Here is a 24,011-nt window from a genome sequence, read left to right as displayed (position 1 = left end):
GGCTCAGCAACACATGTGCATCTTGCAGGCAGTGGGAAGGAGGAAAGAGAAGAGGTGAAGAACAAGTAGTTCCTTGTAAGAAAATGACAAGGAAGTTACATACAGTAGGTCTTCACTTAAGTGGATAGATTCCTGGAAACTACAACTTTAAAGGAAACATCAGACAGCAGGCTGTCAACTAACATCTTTTTGTTCAGTGTTGTCACAGTTTCCAAAAACCTATCAACGTTAAGTGTGGACTTACTGTATATCATTTATGCTTGCATTCATTCTAGTGACAAGAACTTGGTCATGTGGCCACATCTAGCTACAAGGAAAGCTGAGAAATAGTCTCTAGCTGGGCAACTCTGTACCCTGCTTTATCCAGTATAGGAAAAAAGAAGAGCATGAATACTGTGGAATAGTTGGCAATCTTTGACACACTGGAAATGGATATGGTTATTTACAACAAGAAAACAAATGGAACAGAAATTGGAAATGTGGAGAAAAGCTAAAAACTGTCACAAAATTTTAAAGTCTTCAAATTCAGGGTCATCACTTATGTTCATCTGAATGTTAGTAGAGCCTAGCATGAACTTTCTTAGCTTGTTGTCTCTGCCACCCAACATCTTCCTCATTCTTATCTTGAAAGAGTCAGGAGAAGCCTCTCAAGACAAATTTTTTTTCATGTGAGAAATAATTGTAGTTTCTTTCAGGAAGTTTTATTTACTTTTATATTATTTTTATGTAATAGACATTATGGACTATGCAACTGATCATGTTTTCCTCCTTAGAGAGGTTTCTAGAAAGCTTAGAAATAAGTTTTACCTATAATAAATGCATAGGGCTCTATGATGCATATTTTTGCATTTTCCTTATTTCCCCCTCCCCATTTTGTTTTTGTACCATTGGTTTGATTTTTTTAGAACCCATCTCCAAGTGATCTTGTTGTACTGTAGTCCATATGTGATTTTTTGCTGGTTTGATCATCCAGAGGCAGATTTAAAAATACCTGGGGGAGAATGAACTTCAAAAAACCTGTCATAACATTGGTTCTGTTGAACTTAGTTACTAAGTATTGGGTGTCCGTAAACCTGAGATTATACTTGCCATAGCAAGTATGAATGTTCACCCTCTCCAAAGGCAGAAATTATGTCAGTGTTTCTTACTCTTACTTACACAGTGCTTAACACAGTGCCTGGCCCATAGTAGGTGTTTAAAAAATAGCTGTTGATTAAATTAAAATTAGTTAAATGATGCAGGGGAGATATGTGAAAAGTGATGTGAGCTTAACAAGAAGGCTATGTTTGGTTCAGCTAAAGGAGTACCCTAGGCAGGACCAGAATTTTCCTCAGAACATGATTTTGAATCTGTTCTTATTCTGAGATAGGTGACTGGAACCCCAAGTTCTTCTGCTTCGTGTAACATAAACCCAGTAGTTTTAGTCTAGACAATTTTCAAGGAATCCTTAACATGGAAAAATATGTCATCCTCAGTGCATTTAGCTTTGAAAAAATGTATTTTCTTTTCTACGCTTAAAAAATTTTAAAACATATGCAGTTAACCAATTGAGAGAGGATTTGATTTATACAATCGTCTGTAATCCAGAAAAACAGGGTTGTTTATCAAAAAATTACAACTTGTTTTAGAATAGTTCATTCAGGTTCCCTCTTGCCAGCAGTAGCTAATATGGCCAGTTGTCAGTTAAAGTCATTCCCGCGGAATGCTAGTAAAAATGTACTTTGGGAGGCCGAGATGGGTGGATCACGAGGTCAGGAGATCGAGACCATCCTGGCTGACACGGTGAAACCCCGTCTCTACTAAAAAATACAAAAAACTAGCTGGGCGAGGTGGCGGGCGCCTGTAGTCCCAGCTACTCGGGAGGCTGAGGCAGGAGAATGGCGTGAACCCGGTTGGCGGAGCTTGCAGTGAGCTGAGATCTGGCCACTGCACTCCAGCCTGGGCCTCAGAGCGAGACTCCGTCTCAAAAAAAAAAAAAAAAAAAAAAAAAAAAAAAGTATCATTTATTCATAAAAAGAATGCTTTCTGTTCTCTGTAGCATGAAGACATCCATCTCGTACATACAAAAGTGGTATCCAAAAGTGGGACAAGATAAAAATAAAGAAGGCAAAAATTGTTAACTCTTTCATCAAAAAATAATGGCCATTAGCCCTGATTCTTGTGGCATTATTACAGTATAGGCAGCTGAGTGCAGTGGTTCATGCGTGTAATACCAGCACTTTGGGAGTCCAAGGCGGGAGGATGACTTTAGCTCAGGAGTTCGAGACTAGCCTGGGCAATATAGTGAGATCCTGTCTCTACAAAAAATAACATTAGCCAGGCGTGGTGGCTGTAGTCCTAGCTACTTAAGAGGCTGAGGTGGGAGGATCATTTGAGCCTGGAAGCCAAAGCTACAGTGAGAGACCCTTTCTCCCCTGCCCAAAAAAATAAGTATGGGTAAGCTCTGGTTAGCATCAAGTAGCTGATGTGAATACCAGGCACCTTAGCCCACAGTTATTTCTTAAGCATAGTGTCAAAGACTGGGGAAGGTCAAAAGCTAGTGTCTAATAATTCATGACAAATTCCTCTAAAAGTGAAGTTGCCATACACAAAGTCCATTTATTGTGTTCAGTTTATCAGGCAAGACTTTGACTTTTTTTTATTAAGATGTCCAGTAATGTAATAAATTATTTCTGGGTTCAATGAGGTGGAATCATGCTGACTGAGCAATGAAAGGTGAATAATAAGGAAAAGTTTGGTGCTTCTTAAACCGCTCTGGGGTCAGCAAGCTTACCCAGGTGTTTTAATGAACTTGAAGTTTTTGATCAGCTGGACAATGCAAGGGATCAACACTGAGACCCAGGCAGAAAATGGAATTTACAGAGATCAGTAGTAAACTGTTAACCTCTTGTCTGAAAGCTTTCAGTATCTTCTCTTTACTGATAATTTCCAAATTTACATCTCTGGCTTACACCTTTCCCCTCTACTTCAGAGTCCTCTCTCCAACTGTCTGACATCTTCACTTGGATGTCTTAACTGGATTTTAAATTTTGGATTTTAAATTCAAAACTGAGTTTTTTGCCCCCAAATATTGTTCCCCCAAAAAATATTTCAATTTTGGTAAATACCAACTCCGTCTTATTTCTCAGTCTAAAACCTTGGAGATGGCTGGGTGCGGTGGCTCACGGCTGTAATGCCAGCATGTTGGGAGGCCGAGGTGGGTGGATCATGAGGTCAGGAGATCAAAACCATCCTGGCCAACATGATGAAACCTTGTCTCTATCTCTACTAAAAATACAAAACTTAGCTGGGCATGGTGGCACATGCCTGTAATCCCAGCTACTTGGGAGGCTGAGGCAGAAGAATCGCTTGAACCAGGGAGTCCGAGGTTGCAGTGAGCCGAGATCGCGCCACTGCACTCCAGCCTGGCGACAAAGTGAGACTGTGTCTCAAAAAAAAAAAAAAAAGCAATAAAACCTTGGAGATAGCCTCAACTCCTCCACCCTTTCTCACATATGCCATATCCAGCCCATCAACAAATCTTGATGCTCTTTCTTGAGAATGAATTCAGGATCTGACCACTTCTTACCAACAGTACTGTTTACACCCTGGTTCAAGTCACCATCATTACTTCAGAAGCCTTCTAATTAGTCTCCCTGCTTCTACTGTAGCAACTAAGTCTTCAGTCTGTTTTCAGTACAGCAGCCAAAGTTATCCTATTAAAACATAAATTGCCACTTCTCTTCTCAAAACCATTAATGGCTTCCCATCTCACTCAAAGCCTTTATAGTGGCCCTCAAGGCCCTAAATAATCTGTGCCCCCATTCTGTTAACCTCTCTCACACTGGTCGTCCAGAAATGAGTGTGTCACTCATTTCACTCTGGCCACACGGACCTCTTCTGTTTCTCAAACTTATGAGGCACTCTTCCTCTCCCACCTCAGGGACTTTGTACTGCTCTTTCTTCAACCTGTTCTTTTCTTCTCCAGGTAACTGCATGAGTTGTTCCTTCACTTTCTTTGTTCTGTGCTTAGCTGTTCCCTTTGCCTTCCTTGATCTGTATATCTATAATAATAAAATCCACCTCCTATTCTTCCCATCCTTCTCTGCTTTTTTTTTTTTAGCACACATACTATATATTTTATTTATCTTTCTATTGTCCAAGCCCCCACCCCTGCCACTATAACATATGCTCCAAGAAAACAGAGATGTTTGTGTCTTTGTTCCCTGTAGCTCCTCTGGAATAGTGCCTGATACATTGTATTAACAAATGTTCAATCAGTGTTGTCGAATGAAGGAATATGTGAATCTCAGTTTGAAAAGTAAGCTCAGCCAGAACTGTGGCCTAATGCTAAAGACTCTGATTTGAATGCTCAGATCTGTTAGACTCAGAATTTGTTCTGATTTCTTTTTTTTTTTTCTTGGTTATGATTGATTTAGGATGTGGTTTAAATTGGATAAGAGTCTATCTGCTTTGTCACTTCTAATTTTTTCCTTACTTAGTGCCTCATTAAACACTAACAGGATTTTTTAATTTATAGAAATAATAGGCCAGGCACGGTGGCTCATGCCTGTAATCCCAGCACTTTGGGAGGCCAAGGCAGGCGGATCACCTGAAGTCAGGAGTTCAGCATCAGCCTGACCAATGTGGCAAAACCGCGTCTCTACTAAAAATACAAAATTAGTCAGGTGTGGTGGAGCATGCCTGTAATCCCAGACTTGGAAGGCTGAGGCAGGAAAATCGCTTGAACCCGGGAGATGGAGGTTGCAGTGAGCTGAGATCACACCATTGCACTCCAGCCTGGGCAACAAGAGCAAAACTCCATCTCAGAAAAAAAGAAAGAAATAATAGTGAATAAATATACTACCGTAATACAGTAGTACCTGCTTTATCTGTAGGGGATACATTCCAAGACCTCCATTGGATGCCTAAAACCATGGATAGTATGAACCCTATATATACTATGATTTTTCCATCTGATAACAGAGATAGCTACTAAGTAACTAGTGGGCAGGTCGTGCAAATATGATGGATATGCTGGACAAAGGGATGATTTATGTCCCAGGTGGGATGGAGTGGGCATGAGATTTTATCGCACTACTCAGAGGGGTGTAATATTTAAAACTTACAAATTGTTTATTTTCCATTGACTATATTTGGACCACAGTTGACCATGGGTAACTAAAACCACAGAAGGCAAAACCACAGTTAAGTGGGGAAGTACTATATAGAGAGTTAAAATCTTTTTTTCATTCTAGTATTTATATTTTTACTGTGAATTTCATAAAACCCTTACCTATGGTAACATTAGCATAGATAAATCTTAGTTTAAGATGATGATTTAAGTGGCCAAAGTAGACATATTTAATTCTACTTATGTAACTAAAAATTGGTTTTTAAATGAAGATATTGATAATTTAAAATCAAAGTAGCACAATTCAGGTGGCTGTAGGCTTAACTATCCATTTTTTCTGCCTTGAAGTATGTGTCTAAAACACCTTGTAATATGTGCCTAACTTGAAGGGTTTATATGTACTTTACATTTGTTTGCTATGATATGCTCTGACATCTTCATCGATACTGATATTTAAAATATCTTACCTCTGAAGGTCAGTGTGTCAATTATATTTCTAATATATCTCTGCAGTGCATTTCTAGGTCCCAAAGACCTTTTTCCATATAAGGAGTACAAAGACAAGTTTGGAAAGTCAAACAAACGGAAAGGATTTAATGAAGGATTGTGGGAAATAGAAAATAACCCAGGAGTAAAGTTTACTGGATACCAGGTAATGGTTTACTTCGTTGTCACTTGCTATATCTCATTTCTTTGGTTTTAATACTTTTTCAGATCTTTCTTATATGTCCTTTCTACTAATAGTAGTTACCTTGAAGTCAGAATTCTTTTTGACTCCAATAGCATTTTGGATTAAATGTAATTCTTAATCAGAAGGGTTCAAATCAAGTGTCCATTGGAAAATTCAGTTTGACAGCCCTTTGTTTTTCACAATCTTCCAAGTAAGTGGAACCCTTTCAAATTAAAACAGAGTAGTTCTTTTCAGTGTTTGTTCTTTGCTATTTTTTAAAAAATGTAATGAGCTAATATTTTATTATTTCTTAGGCAATTCAGCAACAGAGCTCTTCAGAAACTGAGGGAGAAGGTGGAAATACTGCAGATGCAAGCAGTGAGGAAGAAGGTGATAGAGTAGAAGAAGATGGAAAAGGCAAAAGAAAGAATGAAAAAGCAGGCTCAAAACGGAAAAAGTCATATACTTCAAAGGTTACTAAGAAGCTTCCTGTTGTTATTAATGTTACATGCATTTTCATTAAACAGTTTTAGATTATTTTCCATGTGTTTATTGGGTACATAGAAAAATACTAAATTCTGTGGAGCCTCTGCCTTTAGAGACAAAATACAGCAGAGGGAAGTCAGGTAACCTTAGATATTAGAGCGATCTGACTATTGACTCTTTAGGGCTGATTTGGCCCTGAAAATACCACCTTTTTAGTTGGGGGGGACTGTTCTTTAGTTAAGGCTATATGAGTAGCTTTGCCTCCTACAATAACCTCCGGACAAGCTCTAAAGAATTGAGAAATGTAGGAGACACAATATAATTCAAGACTATGTCTATGTACTATATGTATAAATGCATCACATGAAACTTAACTATGGGGTTCTAAGAAATGCATCATTAGGCAATTTTGTCATTGTGCAAAACAACATAGAGTATACTTTCACAAACCTAGGTGGTTCAGCCTATCACACATCTAGGCTTTGTGTATGTGGTCTGTCACTGACCAAAACATTACTATGTGACATGACTAAAAAGATATATTTTTACTTGTCATTCTGCTTCAAAGAATGTACTTTGGCTCTTTATTTATTCAGTTCTTTTATTTCCTGATCACCTAGTCTATTCCAGACACCAGACTAGGTATACAGTGGTGAACAACTCCATTCCTGCCTTCAATAAATTATAGTACAATAGAGAGTGGGGGTAGCACACAGTGATCATGTAAATAATAAATTGTGAAAGGGTGTGAAGGAATTCAGTGGGAGCAGGGGGACCTAAAATAGGTCCCCTATTTTAGATAGGGTGACCAGGGCTTTCTGAAAACGTGTGGTTTATGCTGAGACCTGAAAGAAGAGAGTGGGAGAAGCAGCCATATATGGCAGAGGGAAAGGAATGTAGCAGCAAAGCTCTGAGGCAGGGAAGAGTTTAGCATGTTTTTCCTGTATTGAAAGAAGGTGTGGCTGGAGAATCATGACCAAGGGGGAAAGGCTGGCAAAGGCCTAATAATGCAGACTTGTAGGCCATAATGAGAAATTTGGATTTTATTCCAAATCTAACAATACTTGAAGGTTTTAAACAGAGGAATGACATGATCCTAGATTTACAAATTGAAAGTCTAGGTTTTTTCATATGGTAATTCAGAAATACAATTGAAAGAACTCTGAGATTATGAAAATTATTCACCTTTTAGAAACTGAAAGCAAGATAAATGGATCCTTGAAGACCAGAGATTGGTACAGGTTTCACTATAATTGGTCTGTCATATAATTGAATACCTGGATAAATTACTTCTATTTAAATTCTGGTATTTAGTGGCTGAATATACTTAGGAAACTCTAAAAACAAGTACCTAGAGTTTATTAGACTACCAGCATTTTATTTTGGCAGTATATAAAATCTTTCCCAACTACCCAACTGGCATACAGGCAGAATTGTGTGAATGCAGCATTATTTCCTGTGTACCTAATGAAAAACATGTGATTGCCTTGGATGGGGATAAAGTTTGCAAATGACAACAAAGTAATTAGAATTTTCTTTGTCAGACTTTATCTTCCATTGCAATTATTTTTTAAGCTGAATTTCTTTTAGCATTTTGAACTTCATTTAAACACCTACTTGAATTGATTTTACTTAATTTACGATTGCCTGCTGAGCTTCCACCTAATGTGTTGTGCAACCCTAAATTATTTAAGCTACCTAATGTTGCCTAGGCATTTAATAGTGTGGATATGTGGCTTTTAAATGCCATTATTTTATTGCTTGTTAGAAAGACCAGAAGTAATGGGGCTCCACCTGGGTGGACTTAAAATTTAAAGCAGAGAAAGGGTAAAGACACACTTAGCTTACTAATGTTTGTCTATTTCAAATTAAGGGATCATTTCCTTTGCTTTCCTTGAAGACTACAACTTCATGATCATTGAATAGCCTTTTGGCTGGGCACAATGGCTCATACTGGTAATCCCAACACTTTGAGTGCCTGAGACAAGTGGATCTCTTGAGCCCAGGAGTTTGAGACCAGCCTGGGCAATATAGTGAGACCTCATCTCCACAAATAATAAACAAAATTAGCCGGGAGTGATTGCTCACACCTGTAGTCCAGCTACTTGGGAGGCTGAGGTGGAAGGATCGCATGAGTCCAGGAGGTCCAGGCGAGTAGTCAGCCATGATCATGCCACTGCCCTCCAGCCTGGGAAACAGAGTGAGACCCTGTCTCAAAAGGAAAAAAGAAGAATAGCTTTTTATTTTTAATATCAATGAAATAACCTAGCATAATGGTTCTCAAACTGTTACATGTTTTAGAATTACATGGAAGGCTTATAAAGACAAGCTTACATTGTTTGACAAGCTTGCCACTTTTAATAGTTATACTATATTTTTTAGGAGAACAAAAAGTTTTTACTTTTACTATCATTCTTGATCTTAACTGGAAACACTCCACATTTGTATCATTAAATCCCTGTTTTCCCTTCTTGTAAAAAGTAAAAATCACCACATTTTAACGTGACATTTTAGGCTTGGTTGGTAGTTTCAGTTAAGTAAAATAGAAACATTGTTGAACCCCATCCCCAGAATTTCTGTTTCAGAAGGTCTAGGGTGGGGTCTAGGAATCAAATTTCCAGGTGAGGCTGATCCTACTATCTGGGAACCACATTTAGAGAACCACTCACCTAGCGTAACTTCATTGTTCACTTTGGCTTCCCAGTTGCTTCCTTTTTAAAAAACAAATACGGTGATTTTTCCTTTTTTTTTTTTTCTTTTTTTTTTGAGACAGGGTCTTGCTCTGTCACCCAGGCTGGAGTGCAGTGGTACAATCTCAGCTCACTGCAACTTCTGCCCTCTGGGCTCAAGCTACCCTCCCACCTCAGCCTCCCCAGTAGCTGAGACCACAGTCGTGCACCAACCACCACACACAGCTTTTTTTTTTTTTTTTTTTTTTTTTTCATTTTTAGTAGAGACCAGATTTTTATCTTGTTGCCCAGGCTGGTCTCAAACTCCTGAGCTCAAACAGTCTGCCTGCCTCAACCTCCCAGAGTGCTGGGATTACAGGTGTGAGCCACTGTGCCCAGCCAGTTTTTCTTTATGTCTATTACTTAGAGTTGAATAGTCTTCCTTTGCATGGAAAATTAGTGGCTCACAAACTTTTTTTTGCTACATTCCAGTTGGGTAGAAGGAAAGGCCCCACACCTGTCTCCTCTACCTCACCTAATTTCAGTTTTCTAAGGAAAACGCTCGGTAATCATAATGAAAAGTCATACTATAGCAGATTTGAGGGAGATTTTATGTCTTCTCCCTTTAGCAGTAAGGCTATGGATTATTCATATTTGAGTCATAACAGATACTGGAGAATTATAGGTCAAAAATATTTTGTGTACAAATTATTTACTATATACAATAGGACTAATGAGAGGCTCACAACAAACTAAACTGGCGTTGATAAACCACCAGTAATTTTAGTTAAAAAAAAAAAAAAAAAAGCGAAAATCAAACACACAACCAATTTAAGACCACACTGATGAAACAGAGTCCTTCTCCAAAATTACAGGAGTTTCAGTAATCTGAAAAACTTTTCAAGGTTACCGAATAGAGCTTAGCAGCCAGATTTCTTCACAGAATACTGAATGTTGTGACTCATTAATAAAACTTTAGTAATGCCCTAATTCTGTTCTGTATATCTTAAATACATGCCAAATTGTAATACTTATAAACTAATTTATAAGGTTACTCATAAAGATCCTTTATGAGCATTATAAATTTTAGGGAGTTGTTCATTATTATAAGAACTACTGGGGGCCGGGCACGGTGCCTCACACCTGTAATCCCAGCACTTTGGGAGGCCGAGGTGTCCAGATCACAAGGTCAGGAGATGGAGACCATGCTGGCTAACACGGTGAAACCCCGTCTCTACTAAAAATACAAAAAACTTAGCCAGGCATGGTGGTGGGTGCCTGTAGTCCCAGCTACTCAGGAGGCTGAGGCAGGAGAATGTTGTGAACCTGGGAGGCGGAGTTTGCAGTAAGCCGAGATAGCGCCACTGCACTCCAGCCTGGGCAACAGAGTGAGACTCCTTCTCAAAAAAAAGAACTGCCTATGGAGGACTATTATTTGAAAATTACTATATAAAGCAGTTGCTACATTTTAACAATTATACTATAAGGAGAAAGCTTTTCACTTTTGCTGTTGTCATTCTTGATCTTCACTTGAAATACTCCACATTTATATTATTAAATCCCTGTTTCCCTTCATCTAAAAAGTAAAACTCACATTTTAAACTGACATTTTGGGCTTGGCTGGTAGTTTCAGTTAAGTAAAATAGAAACAGTTTAATTATATATTCTGCCACACAGCTAGATGATGTTTTCTCTTTTTTTGTTTTTTGTTTTTTTGAAATAGTCTCACTCTGTCACCCAGGCTTGAGTGCAGTGATGCAATCTCCACTCACTGCAACCTCCACCTCCCAGGTTCAAGTGATTTTCCTGCCTCAGCCTCCCAAGTAGCTGGGATTACAGGCTGCCCACCACCACACCCAGCTAATTTTGTATTTTTAGTAGAGACGGGGTTTCACCGATGTTGGCCAGGATAGTCTGAAACCCCTGACCTCAGATGATCTGACCACCTCGGCCTCCCAGAGTGCTGAGATGAAAGGCATGAGCCACCGTGCCTGACTCCAGTTAATTTTTGTAGTTTTAGTAGAGGCAGGGTTTTGCCATGTTGGCCAGGCTGATCTCGAATTCCTGACCTTAGGTGATCCACCCACCTCGGCCTCCCAAAGTGCTGGGATTACAGGCATGAGCCACCATGTTTTCTCTTTGAAAATTGCATTTTAAAGAACTGATTATCTGAAGAAGCTTCAGTTTGCTCATTCGTTTCTGGAAGACCAGAAGTAACTTGGCAAAATCAGTTTTGCCTTACCTCTTACTTGCAATGTGCCTAAAGATTCTTAAAATGTCTCAAAGAGGAAGTGTAGAAAAACACTATATTTTACTTTCTTAAGGTGCATAATTGGGGCCAGCTTTCTATAATTTTAATGCTATGCTGCCAAGCAACTCTTGAGGCAAACTAATTGTATTTTCATCTTCCTCTAGAGTTCATCTTGTTTTTGAATGCAAAATGGCGAGGAAAAAGGACTAGTTCACCATTATAGCCTTGAGTTCTTAAATAACTCTCCATAATTGAAAAGAATAGTTTATATCAAACAGTTTTGTCAAGATGATTCTGGGTATCCCACTAGCCAAACAACTTCAAGAGGTGTTCAGCATGAATATCTGTATATTCTCTTGGATAGTTCACCTCACTTCTTTCAATTTCCACTACTATAAAATGATGGGGAGGACAAGATGACCTTTAGGGTACCTTCCAGTTCTGTAGCCTTCTTAAGGTGGTGTCCTTCCAGCTGTATTTATTCATTGACAGTATTCTGGGTACATTAATCTTCATTTTCTGCTTTTTTAATATCACATTGCTGGAAATAACTAAGAGGTCATCTAGCCCACTTCTGCTTCCTTTCCAGCTAGTTAAACTGAGGCACAATGAGGTGAAATGATTTGTCCAGTGTCACCTAGCTGAGCCTTGGAATACTGCATGTTGTGTCAGTATATCCTCTATCAACCACTAAGACTAGATGCAAGTCAGCTATTTCTGCGTCTCTTACTTGTACATTTGGATTTCTGTGTTTGACGATAATATTTAACTTGTCTGAACATTTAGAAATCCTCTAAACAGTCCCGGAAATCTCCAGGAGATGAAGATGACAAAGACTGCAAAGAAGAGGAAAACAAAAGCAGCTCTGAGGGTGGAGATGCGGGCAATGACACAAGAAACACAACTTCAGACTTGCAGAAAACGAGTGAAGGGGTAAGGATGTGCTTATGATTTCTGTTACCTTCTATTAGAAGACATTTTGCTTCAGATTCAGCATTAATATGTCAACATTAGTAAACATTGTGTTAATAAATGGAGAAGTATTCTCAGCCTATTATATGCATCCACTCAGCTCTTTAATATAATCAATTTAATTCTTAGAGTCTGAGAACAAAAGAGCCAAGTGAGAATTACACCTGCCTGTCAATTTGGAACTCTATGAACAGGTCTATTATTCTTTATACTAATTTTAGCAACTTTAGAGTCTTTTTAAAGTACAATGTGAAATACTGAAATTATGAAATGCCACCTCAAAATTCAACAGTTGTATTTTTTATCACAAAATCAATGGCATGTTCAAAATAGAGTATTACGTACTGCTGCTTCTTTCCCAGAAGCAATGTGTAATTCAGTGTGCCCATGAGGACTTTAAAAATGCAAACAATGTTTGAATATTGATATTTAAAATACCCCTAGGGACCAATTTGTCTACGTTGACTCTTCATAACTTTTGTTAACCTTTGTTAACTTCAAAGCACAGGTAAGTCCACCTTTGGAAAAAACTGTTAGTGAAGGCAAATTTTGCCCCCATTGCATTTTATCCTCTATGAAGACTGGTTAGACAATGTTAAATCATTTAAAAATAATGACCTAAGAAATTTATCTGGTTTCAGCTGAGTTCTTGCCTATTCATGTCAGTCCTGTTTACCTCTCAACGCTTTTCTTCCTTCATCCCGGTTATCTATAATTACTCCCAAAGTATTATGATTCTGATTGTTCTCTTATTCCTCTCACCCAGGTCAGCCCTACTCTGTCCTCTGCTTATCTTCATCCTCTTGACTTCTCTAATAAGTAGTCCTCTATCACTGCTTTTGCCAGCAGCCTTCCCAGGGACATATACCTGCTAACAGTCACTGAGAACTTGAACACCTGGCTCACTTGATTTTCTCTTTATTCCACCTGCTACCTGTATGTCAGGTAGCTTCAATATGCAAATAACAACAACTCCAACAATTTCTCTTCCCTTTACTACCAAACTTATTTCTAGATGCACTTCTCATGACAAAGGAAGAGTTGTCCTACCCCCTTAATACTCAGAGTGTGGTCAGTGAACCAGTAGCATCAACATTATGTGGGGGATTGTTAGAAATGCAGAATCTCAGACCTGCCCCAGACTCCAGATTCTGAATCAGAATCTGCATTTTAACTCAACCCCAAGTAATTCATATGCAAATGAAAGTCTGAGAAGCACTAATTTACATCTGTCTATTGTCATGGTTCAGAATAGTATCTCCTCCTGTTTTCTCCAAAGCACACCCAGTCATTTGTCCCCTTCTTCTGTACTACATCTTCTTTTCCACTGGTTCCTTCCCCTCTGCCTATAAACAGCCTAAGGTCTCCCTTAATCTTGACAATACCTCCCTTCAATTATATTCTACCGTTTTCACATTTCCCTTCATCTCTAAACTTCGTAAAAAGAATGATCTTTTCTCCCAGTCTCCATTTCCTTTCCTCCTCCTCATGACTTAACCCATTGCACTCTTATTTCTTCTTTGACCACTTCATTGAAATTCCTCTTGTAAAGGTTCCTAGTGATCCTCTTCTTGCCCAATCCAGTGTCTCGTTTAGTCTTCGTTTTCACCTCTGCAAAATTTAATTCCATTAGACATTTATCCTCCTGAATTTTCTTCCAGGTTACAATCTCTTCTGCTTCCTCTCCCTGTTCCTTCTTAGTCTCTTTCTAGAGCTCCTTTCTTCAGTCTGACTTGGCACACTTCTACTCCACAACTTCTTGTGTTCATCCTATCCATTCACATGATTTCAACTTTACTGATGACGTTTTCATTCTATATATCCTATGCATTGTAGATTCATTGTTCTAACCACTAATAAAACCATTTCTTTTTGAAAGCACCTTAGAACATAATAGCTGCTACTAGCTAGCACCAGTAACCTGCGTGGCACATATTGTGCGTGCTCTGCATGCATTATCTCATTTAATCCTCACACAAACTTCAGGAGGTAGGTGCAGGTATTGCTTTTGCTTTTTAGTTGGGGAAACTGAGGCTGAAAGAATTGGCCTAGGATCACACATCTAGTAAGAGCTTAAGTGGGAAGCAAGAGCCTATTTTTAATGATATATTTGTTATATACTAAATAATATATATAAATATAAGGTTATAAAGCTATAAAGTGATCCTACCGCTGAACCTAAAAACTAGAACATCACAATTAACTTGTATCTATTTACGTATTCTTTCCAGTCCCTCTTCCTACCCAGAGATGAGCACTAATGTTGTATTATTTCCTTTTCTTTTTAAAATGTTAGCCCATACCTAACATATAGGTGTATACTTAACAATGTATTGTTTAATTTTGCTTATTTTTAGCTTTTTAAAAACATACGACATTCACTCAGCACTGTTTTCCTAAGATTCCTTTATGTGGTTATGTGTAGCAGTAGTCTATTTATTTTAACTACTGTATAATATTCAGTTTTGTGGGTATACCACAACTTATTTATCCAGTCTCTTGGGTTGTTTCCAGCTTTTTGCAATTTTTTTTTCTTTTTTCGAAATGGAGCCTTGCTCTGTTGCCCAGGCTGGAGAGCAGTGGTGCGATCTCGGCTCACTGCAAACTCTGCCTCCCAGGTTCACGCCATTCTCCTGCCTCAGCCTCCCAAGTAGCTGGGACTACAGGCGCCCGCCACCATGCCCGGCTAATATTTTTGTATTTTTAGTAGAGACGGGGTTTCACCATGTTAGCCAGGATGGTCTTGATCTCCTGACCTCGTGATCTGCCCGCCTCGGCCTCCCAAAGTGCTGGGATTACAGGCGTGAGCCACCATGCCCGGCCCCTGGCAGTTTTTATAATAATGAACAACTCCCTAAAATTTATAATGCTCATAAAGGATCCTTATGAGTAACCTTATAAATTAGTTGTATTACAATTTGACTTTTTGCAATTATTATGAACTGTGTGACTCTGAGCATTCTCATGCCTGTCTCCTAGTATACATGTACACGAGTTTATTTAGCATATGTAACTAGAATTGAAAATACTGACTTGTGAGTTGATGGATTTTAACTTTACAAGATAATGCCAAATTATTTTCCTTAGTAGTTGGACATTCTCACCAGAGGTGTAGAAGAGTTCCCTGTGATTAACTTGGCATAGTCAGGCTTTTTAATTCTTGCCAATATAGTGAGTATAAAATGGTCATTATAGTGCTAAGTTATAATTCCCTGATTAATGATAAGGTTGAGCTGCCTTTCATGTTTATTGACCACCTATGTTTTCTCTTCTGTACAGTGCTTGTTTTGGGTTTTGCCCATTTTCCTATTGGATTTCATTTCTTACTGATATGTAGGACTTCTCTACATATTCTGGCTTCTAACTAACATGGATCATCACATTTCTTGCAGATATCCTCTCCAAGTTTATGGCTTGTCTATTCAATTTCTTTCTGATTTTTTAGTGAACAGACTTTTTAAATTTTATTGTATTGTAGTCAACTTTATCAAACTTTTTATGGCTAGCATTTTTCTGTCTTGTTTAAGCATAACTACTTGAACCAGCACCATTTATTGCATTGTCCTTCCTTTTCTCTCTGATCTGCAGTGCATCTGTCATAAATTCATAGGTCTCTCTCTGGCTTTTCTATTCTATTCCATTGGTCAATACCACACTCTCTTAATTATAGTAGCTTTATAATGAGTCCTGATATCATGTAGGGCTAATTGCCTACTTTTAGTTTTCAAATATTTAATAGTCATGATCTGGGATAGAAGTTCAAGGAAGGTCTTTTTTTCTTGATGAGAGAATTTACATATGCTAGTAAGAGTAATCCAAGTCAGAAATGATCACAAAATGATAATGTAAGAAAGAACTGCTGAAGCAGTGTCCTTTAGAAAGCAAGAAGGTAGGGCCAGGCGCAGTGGGTCACACCTGTAATCCCAGCGCTTTAGGAGGCCGAGGCAGGTGGATCATGAGTTCAAGAGATCGAGACCATCCTGGCCAACATGGTGAAAATACACCATACTAAAAATACAAAAATTGGCTGGGTGTGGTGGTGCGCTCCTGTAGTCCCAACTACTCGGGAGGCTGAGGCACTAGAGTCGCTTGAAGTAGAGGTTGCAGTGAGCCGAGGTTATGTCACTGCACTCCAGCCTGGCGACAGAGCGAGACTCTGTCTCAAAAAGAAAGAAAGAAAGAAAGAAGGTATAAGATCTGGTGCACATCTGGAGGGATTACCTTGGTTCATCCATTAAATTGGAAGGAAAGGCAGAGTATTTGGGCACAGATACAGGTAAGTAGATACTTGGGGTGAGAGCTTGTAGAAATTCTTACCTGATTGCTTCTATTTTCTTACGGAACAAGGTTAGCATTTGAGGCTGAGAATAGGAAAAAATGTTGGAAGATTCAAGAGGAGGAAAAGGTACAAAATAGTCATTTAGAAGAATAAGAGAATGAATGAACTTGGGAAATGAAGTTGAATTGCCAGGCAATACTAAAGGCTTGCTTGAGGCCATTGGTCTTGAATTTGAAGTGAGAGCGGTCACAATGGCTATGTTTTTCTCCAGGCATATTCAATTATGCAGTCACAGAGAGGACAGATAATTGAATTTAACTAGAATGAAGGTTTTCCCAGAGAGTAGGGTAAAGAGGATTAGAAGCCAGGGAATCAAGGATGTATACAAGGATTATAACAATGGACCATGGAATCCAACATGTGTTAAGAGGAAAGATGTAAATGAGGAAGGGATAGAGTCAACAAATTTTAAGTATGACCTGGAAATATAAATGGTGATAGAAGAGTGAGGTATTTGAATAGAATCGTGGAAAGGTTGCAGTAGTTGCCGATGACAGTGCAGGTGCTACTAGTATTTCCAGTGGGACACTTAATTCTTCATTGTAAGAGCACTGTCTGCATCACAAGACATTTAGTATCCATGACCCCATGCATTAAATGCCAGTAGAACCCCAGATTTCTTAATAATAACCTAAAATGCCTACATAATTTTGCTTTCAAAACAGTGGCTTAAGACAGTATTTCCAGTTACTCCCAGTGGTTGTGAATCACTTGTCTTCAGAAAGAACCATGGACTCTGGGAGGCTGAGGTGGGCAGACCACCTGAGGTCAGGAGTTTGAGACCAGCCTGGCCAATATAGTGAAACCTTGTCTCTACTAAAAATGCAAAAATTAGCTGGGCATGGTGGTACACACCTGTAGTCCCAGGTACTCAGGAGGCTGAGACATGAGAATCACTTGAACCTAGGAGGCAGAGGTTGCAGTGAGCCAAGATCAAGCCACTGTACTCCAACCTGGGTGACAGAGTGAGACTCCATCTCAAAAAAAAAAAAAAAAAGAAAGAAGAAGAAAGGGAGAGAGAGAGGGAAAAAAAGAGAAAGAAAAAAAAAGAGAAGAGAAACCATGGGAGCGAGTGACTGAGGTAGGGTCTTAGAAGACAGGATCTTTGGCAGAGAGGGCACCAAGGAACTGAGATACCAGAATGTTAGAAAGATAATCTATGTGGATATTGAAATCACAGGAATTATGATGAATGACAGAGGGCCAGAAGTGAAATCTTTAAAGAGTAAGGAGATTAATCCAGGGAGTCTACAGATGATTGCAGTAAGGAGGGGAGTAGCTTACACTGAGATTCAAAACTGGGAGGCTTTTATTTTCGGGAAATGTGGGGCACAACGGAGAGAACGAATAGCTTATAAATAGTAAGGAGGAGCAAGAAAGACACCTTCTCCACCTCCAGGACAAGTAGTAGTACAAGAGCTGTGGGAGAACAAAGCTACCATTTGAGGGTTAAAGGGAAAGAGGCAGCACTGCCCTTAGAAGAAAACAGGTTTAAAACAAGTTGTTGAGTGGAATATCTTGGAAATCCAAATTGGGAATATAGGAGTTTTGCTAATGGCTAAACTGTGGTTTTCAGGGGGCTCAGTAGAAGAGATTAAAGAATGGGGTGGGGGGTTCTGTTAAGAAATAAGGCCATAAAAAGACCTGTGCAAAGCTGACTGGGGATATATGTCCAGGAAGTGATGGGTGGCCCTGGAGCCCATCTTGTAGTATCCAAAGTAAGCGAGGATAAAGGGCATAATAATAAAAAGCCTGATGGTCTCAAAGCAGATGATGGGTTGATGTTACGCATATTGTAAAGGGAAAGAAGAGATTTTTACGAGGTTCCCCTTTTTGCTCCCAGAGGCTCTCTGAGTACTTCTTCCCTCCTGCCACTAGCAGCAGGAGGCAGAAAGGAGCAGGCACCCTTATCTAGAATACTTGGAGTTCCTTTGATTCATATGGATAGAAGGTGGAAGTTACTCATCTGTGGCCAGGAGGACACCATGCACTGATTGGCTTACACCTGCTGTATTAGTTATCTATTGCCATGTAGCTGAAACCTAGTGACTTAAAGCAGCATTTATTATCTCATCTTTTCAAGACTCGTCAAGAGTCCATGCAGGTGCAACTTGCTAAATCCTCTGTCTCTGGGTCTCTTGCAAAAGAAAGTGAGATACCAAAATGCAGTCCAGGTGTCAGCAGGGACTCAAATCATCTTAAGGCTCAACTGGGGATGGATCCTCTTCTAAGATCACTCAAATTGTTCCCAGCAGGATTCAGCTCCTCACAGTTGTTGGACTGGAGGCCTCAGTTCCTCATGAGTTATTTCCCAGCGGCCTCCTTTGATGCTTTGCCCCACGGATCTCACCATGAGGCAGCTCATAACATGGCAGCTGGCTTCATCAGAGTAAGCAGTAACGTGTCAGCAAGAGAGAGTGCTGGCAAACAGAAGTCAGTCTTTTGTAACCTTCTTAGAAGTGACATTCCTTTACTTTTGCTTCATTCTGTTTATTACAAGCAAGTCACTAGGTCCAGCCCACACTCAAGGGGCAACGATTACACAAGAATGTGATGTAGAGATACTGGAGGCAGGAATCATTGGAGACTATATCAGAAGGCTACCCAGGGTACCCTAAACCAACTACTGATACAAGAGGATTAGAACTGGCTCACACCATTCAGGTTCTCCACACCCCTGGAGCTGGATTCAGGTCCCCAAATCACAAGACTACCACACAGCTATGGCATCCACCTGTAGTCCCAACTAGGGCTGAGGCGGGAGAATTGCTTGAGCCCAGGAGGGCTGCAGTGAAAGATACTAGTGGTGGGCAGCCTTGTCTGGTGCTGACGATTGCCTGGCAGTCAGTGGAGGGGAAAGTCTGAGAATCGTGCAGTATCCGTAAATTGAGACTTAAAATTTCTAATTATTCCAATGTATTTACTAGAGATTATTTGGAAAACAGACCCTCAAATGACAATAAAGTCTTAAATCATTTTTAAAAAAAGGCTTCACACAATTGGAGGGAGAGACAGAGGATAGAATAAACATTGGGATGATAGCTACAATGTTTACCGTATTTACCATGTGGCCATGCCTTTGTTCTTCTGACCCTGAACCAGTTCTTTCTACAATATAGTGGCTGCCCCCTTATATCTCTTCAGTGCCGCACAAGATTAAGTCTGAGTTCCTTATTCCATCATATAATGCCTTTCACAGCTGACCCCAGTTTATCTTTGCAGTCTTACCTCTTTTTTACTCTCATTTATTCTTGGTCTCAGGACCTCTTTAATACCATTAAAAGTTTGTTTGTTTGTTTGTTTGAGATGGAGTCTAGCTGTCGCCCAGACTGGAGTGCAGTAGCACAATCTTGGCTCACTGCAACCTCCGCCTCCTGGGTTCAAGTGATCCTCCTGCCTCAGCCTCCTAAGTAGCTGGGATTATAGGCACTCACCACCACACCCGACCAATTTTGTGTTTTCCGTAGAGTTAGGATTTTGCCACGTTGGCCAGACTGGTCTCTAACTCCAGACCTCAAGTGATCTGCCTGCCTCAGCCTCCCAAAGTGCTTGGATTACAGGCGTGAGCCACTGCACCCGGCCCTGTTTAAGGGGCCTGTAATCTCAACACTATGGGAGGCCAAGGTGGGTGGATCACCTGAGGTCAGGAGTTCAGCACCAGCCTGGCCAACATGGTGAAACCCCATCTCTACTAAAAATACAAAATTAGCTGAGCATGGTGTCATGCACCTGTAATTCCAGCTACTCAGGAAGCTGAGGGAGGAGAATGGATTAAACCTGGGAGGCAGAGGTTGCAGTGAGCTGAGATTGTGCCACTGTACTCCAGCCTGGGCTACAGAGCGAGATTCCGTCTCAAAAAAAAAAAAAGTTATTGAGGGCCCCAAAGAGCTTTGTTTTTATGTGTTATTGTTAATGATATTTATTTAATTAGAAATAAAAACAAATTTTAGCCGGGCGCGGTGGCTCAAGCCTGTAATCCCAGCACTTTGGGAGGCCGAGACGGGCGGATCACGAGGTCAGGAGATCGAGACCATCCTGGTGAACACGGTGAAACCCCGTCTCTACTAAAAATACAAAAAACTAGCCGGGCGAGGTGGCGGGCGCCTGTAGTCCCAGCTACTCCGGAGGCTGAGGCAGGAGAATGGCGTAAACCCGGGAGGCGGAGCTTGCAGTGAGCTGAGATCCGGCCACTGCACTCCAGCCTGGGCGACAGAGCCAGACTCTGTCTCAAAAAAAAAAAAAAAAAAAAAAAAAAAAAAGAAATAAAAACAAATTTTAAAAATACTTAATTCATTTAATATAATAAATCCATTACTTAAATAGCATTTAAATAGCATTTTTATGAAAATAACATTTCACATAAAAGTTTGCAGAATGACGTTTTTACATTTTTGCAAATCTTTTTGATGTCTGATTTGATAGAAGACAACTAGATCCTCATATCTATTTCTGCATTCTCTTTATTGTAATATGTAATTGTGGTTGAAGGTATATGAAGAAAATCTGTTATTATACAGATATTTAATTGAAAAATGGAGATTTGAGTATCTTAATAGTCTTGCCTTTTTTTTTAACTTCTATTTTAGGCTCAGGGGTACATGTGCAGATTTATTATAAAGGTTAACTCATGTCATGGGTGTTTGTTGTACAGATTATTTTGTTACCCTGGGTTCTAAGCCTAGTATCTAATAGTTATTTTTTCTGATCCTCTCCCTCCTCGCCTTTACCCTCAAGTAGGCCCTAGTGTCCATTGTTCCCCTTTTTGTGTCCATGAGTTCTCATCATTTAGCTTCCACTTATAAGCAAGAACGTGCAGTATCTGGTTTTCTGTTCCTGTGTTAGTTTGTTAAGGATAATGACCTCTAGCTCCATGCATATTCCCACAAAAGACACGCTGTCACTCTTTTTCATGGCTGCATAGTATTCCATGGTATGTATGTACCACTTTTTCTTTATCCAATCTGTCATTGATGGGCATTTAGGTTGATTCCATGTCTTTACTATTGTATAGTGAGTGCTGCAATGAACATTCGCATGCATGTGTCTTTTTTTTTTTTTTTTTTTTTGAGACGGAGTCTCGCTCTGTCTCCCAGGCTGGAGTGCAGTGGCTGGATCTCAGCTCACTGCAGGCTCTGCCTCCCGGGTTTACGCCATTCTCCTGCCTCAGCCTCCCAAGTAGCTGGGACTGCAGGCGCCTGCCACCTCGCCTGGCTAGTTTTTTTTTTTTTTTTTTAGTCGAGACGGGGTTTCACCGTGTTAGCCAGGATGGTCTCGATCTCCTGACCTCGTGATCCTCCCGTCTTGGCCTCCCAAAGCGCTGGGATTACAGGCTTGAGCCACTGCGCCTAGCCACATGTGTCTTTATGGTAGAATGATTTATATTCTTTCGGGTATATAACCAGTAATGGGATTGCTGGGTTGAATGGTAGTTCTGTTTTTAGCTCTTTGAGGAATTGCCATACTGATTTCCACAATGGTTGAACTAATTTACACTCCCACCAACAGCATGTAAGCGTTCCCTTTTCTCTGCAACCTTGCCAGCATCTGTTATTTTTTGACTTTTTTTTTTTTTTTGAGACGGAGTCTCGCTCTGTCTCCCAGGCTGGAGTGCAGTGGCTGGATCTCAGCTCACTGCAAGCTCCACCTCCTGGGTTTACGCCATTCTCCTGCCTCAGCCTCCCGAGTAACTGGGACTACAGGTGCCCGCCACCTCGCCTGGCTAGTTTTTTGTATTTTTTAGTAGAGATGGGGTTTCACCGTGTTCGCCAGGATGGTCTCGATCTCCTGACCTCGTGATCCGCCCGTCTCGGCCTCCCGAAGTGCTGGGATTACAGAGTTGAGCCACCGCTCCCAGCTGACTTTTTAGTAATAGCCATTGATTTGTGTGAGATGGTATGTCACTGCCGTTTTGATGTGTTTCTCTAAGGATCAGTGATACTGAGCTTTTCTTCATATGCCTGTTTGTCTAGCATTTTGAATAGCTTTCCCCCATTTAGAAAATATAGATTCTCTGAATTACTTGGGTTTTCCAAATATTAACCCATTTCAGTACAAAATATTTTTAATCACATTTTTAATATCACTACCTATCTCATCAGAAAAGTCTTTAAGTATTGGGGCCAAGTTTGGTGGCTCACACCTGTAACCCCAGCACTTTGGTAAACTGAGGCAGGAGGATAGCTTGAGGCCAGGAGTTCAAGGCTGCAGTGAGCTGTGATCACACTGCTACACTCCAGCATGGGCACCAGAGCAAGACCCTGTCTCTAAAAAAAAAAAGTCTTTAAATATTGGAAAACTATCAGTCATGGAGGATTTTGAAATTCTAGTTTTCACTAAACACTCAAATTTTATCATTGGCAAAAAATAGTTGTTTTTCTGGAAGTAATAGGTTACTTATTATAACGTGCCAAATTGCTGAGTCTGCAAAGCCATATTGAATATCATCATTCCTTCATATCAAAATGTTACTCCTTGAAAAGATCCTTACGGCTTCTATTGCTTCATAGCTTCTGCTTATAGTGTTCTGGGTATCCATCAGCTTTGCTGCCACCCTACAGCCTCTCAGTGTGCCTCACATTTAGATACCTCCAGAGAGAATCTGATTGGATTCTCCAGCCATTATCTAATATAGGGATGCATGGCAACCAGTGCATAAGGAACCACTTGTGGCTACTTACTCAGAGGATACTTCAGATCTAGGAGACAGTCAGAGTACCATGTCCAGAATGTATACCATGATGAATTAGCAAGATGTAGTTTTCAATACATGGATGCAAAGTGATTATGGTATGAGAATTTTTTAATCTCAGATTTTGTAATTTGTTTTTACAAAGCACCCATTTGACAGCACCTTGTTTAAAGACCAAAAAAAAGCATGTCCTTAAAACTGTAGTCACATTCTTGGTGCTCCCTTCACTTTGTTTGGGTATTAATACTACTCTGAGACTGCCGTGGGACCACCTGTTCCAAAAATATTCTTTGATGTGGATTGAGTAGTTTTTACTGTGAGTGTTCTACCAAGATAAATATAGAATTTATTGCCTTTCACAGTAATAATAAGATAACATTGTTAAAGAAGGTTTCGGCCAGGCATGGCAGCTCATGCCTGTAATCCCAGCACTTTGAGAGGTCGAGCAAGGTGGATCACGAGGTCAGGGGTTCAAGACCAGCCTGACCAACATGGTGAAACCCCATCTCTACTAAAAATACAAAATTAGCCGGGCGTGGTGGCACACACCTGTAATCCCAGTACTCAGGAGGCTGAGGCAGGAGAATCACTTGAAACGGGGAGGGCTCACTTGCAGTGAGCCGACATCATGCCATTGTACTCCAGCCTAGGTGACAGAACAAGACTCTGTCTCAAAAAAAAAAAAAAAAAAAAAACAGATTTCTTTGGTTGACTAACAATTTTTCATTGTTCTAATGGGTGTCTTCCTCCTTCACAAGGGAGGAAGATCCTCCAAAGTTTCTGTGAGTATAATCTTATAACTGGTGTTTTTGTTAAGAAATAA

General features: G+C 40.0%; 2 protein-coding genes across 5 annotated transcripts in view; one reads left to right on the top strand and one right to left on the bottom strand.

Annotated features, from left to right (window-relative positions):
• Window positions 1-24,011, top strand: part of HDGFL3 (HDGF like 3) — an 82,913-nt gene that overhangs the window by 54,779 nt on the left and 4,123 nt on the right. Inside the window, exons 3-5 of the mRNA XM_007990226.3 lie at window positions 5,627-5,765; window positions 6,098-6,256; window positions 11,976-12,122. Coding sequence (XP_007988417.1) covers window positions 5,627-5,765; window positions 6,098-6,256; window positions 11,976-12,122 — 445 coding nt within the window. The remainder of the gene's footprint in view (window positions 1-5,626; window positions 5,766-6,097; window positions 6,257-11,975; window positions 12,123-24,011) is intronic.
• Window positions 8,132-24,011, bottom strand: part of TM6SF1 (transmembrane 6 superfamily member 1) — a 48,758-nt gene continuing 32,878 nt past the window's right edge. For all 4 annotated transcript variants that reach the window (XM_073013085.1, XM_073013084.1, XM_073013090.1 and 1 more), the window contains one exon: window positions 8,132-8,477. In XM_073013085.1, the coding sequence (XP_072869186.1) occupies window positions 8,133-8,477 (345 nt within the window). In that variant the 3' untranslated portion in view covers window position 8,132. The remainder of the gene's footprint in view (window positions 8,478-24,011) is intronic.

The sequence above is a fragment of the Chlorocebus sabaeus genome, chromosome 29 (genome assembly GCF_047675955.1).
Source record: "Chlorocebus sabaeus isolate Y175 chromosome 29, mChlSab1.0.hap1, whole genome shotgun sequence".
Taxonomy (NCBI): domain Eukaryota; kingdom Metazoa; phylum Chordata; class Mammalia; order Primates; family Cercopithecidae; genus Chlorocebus; species Chlorocebus sabaeus.
The sequence above is the reverse complement of the archived record's forward strand: the minus strand, read 5'-3'. Positions and strand labels throughout refer to the sequence as shown.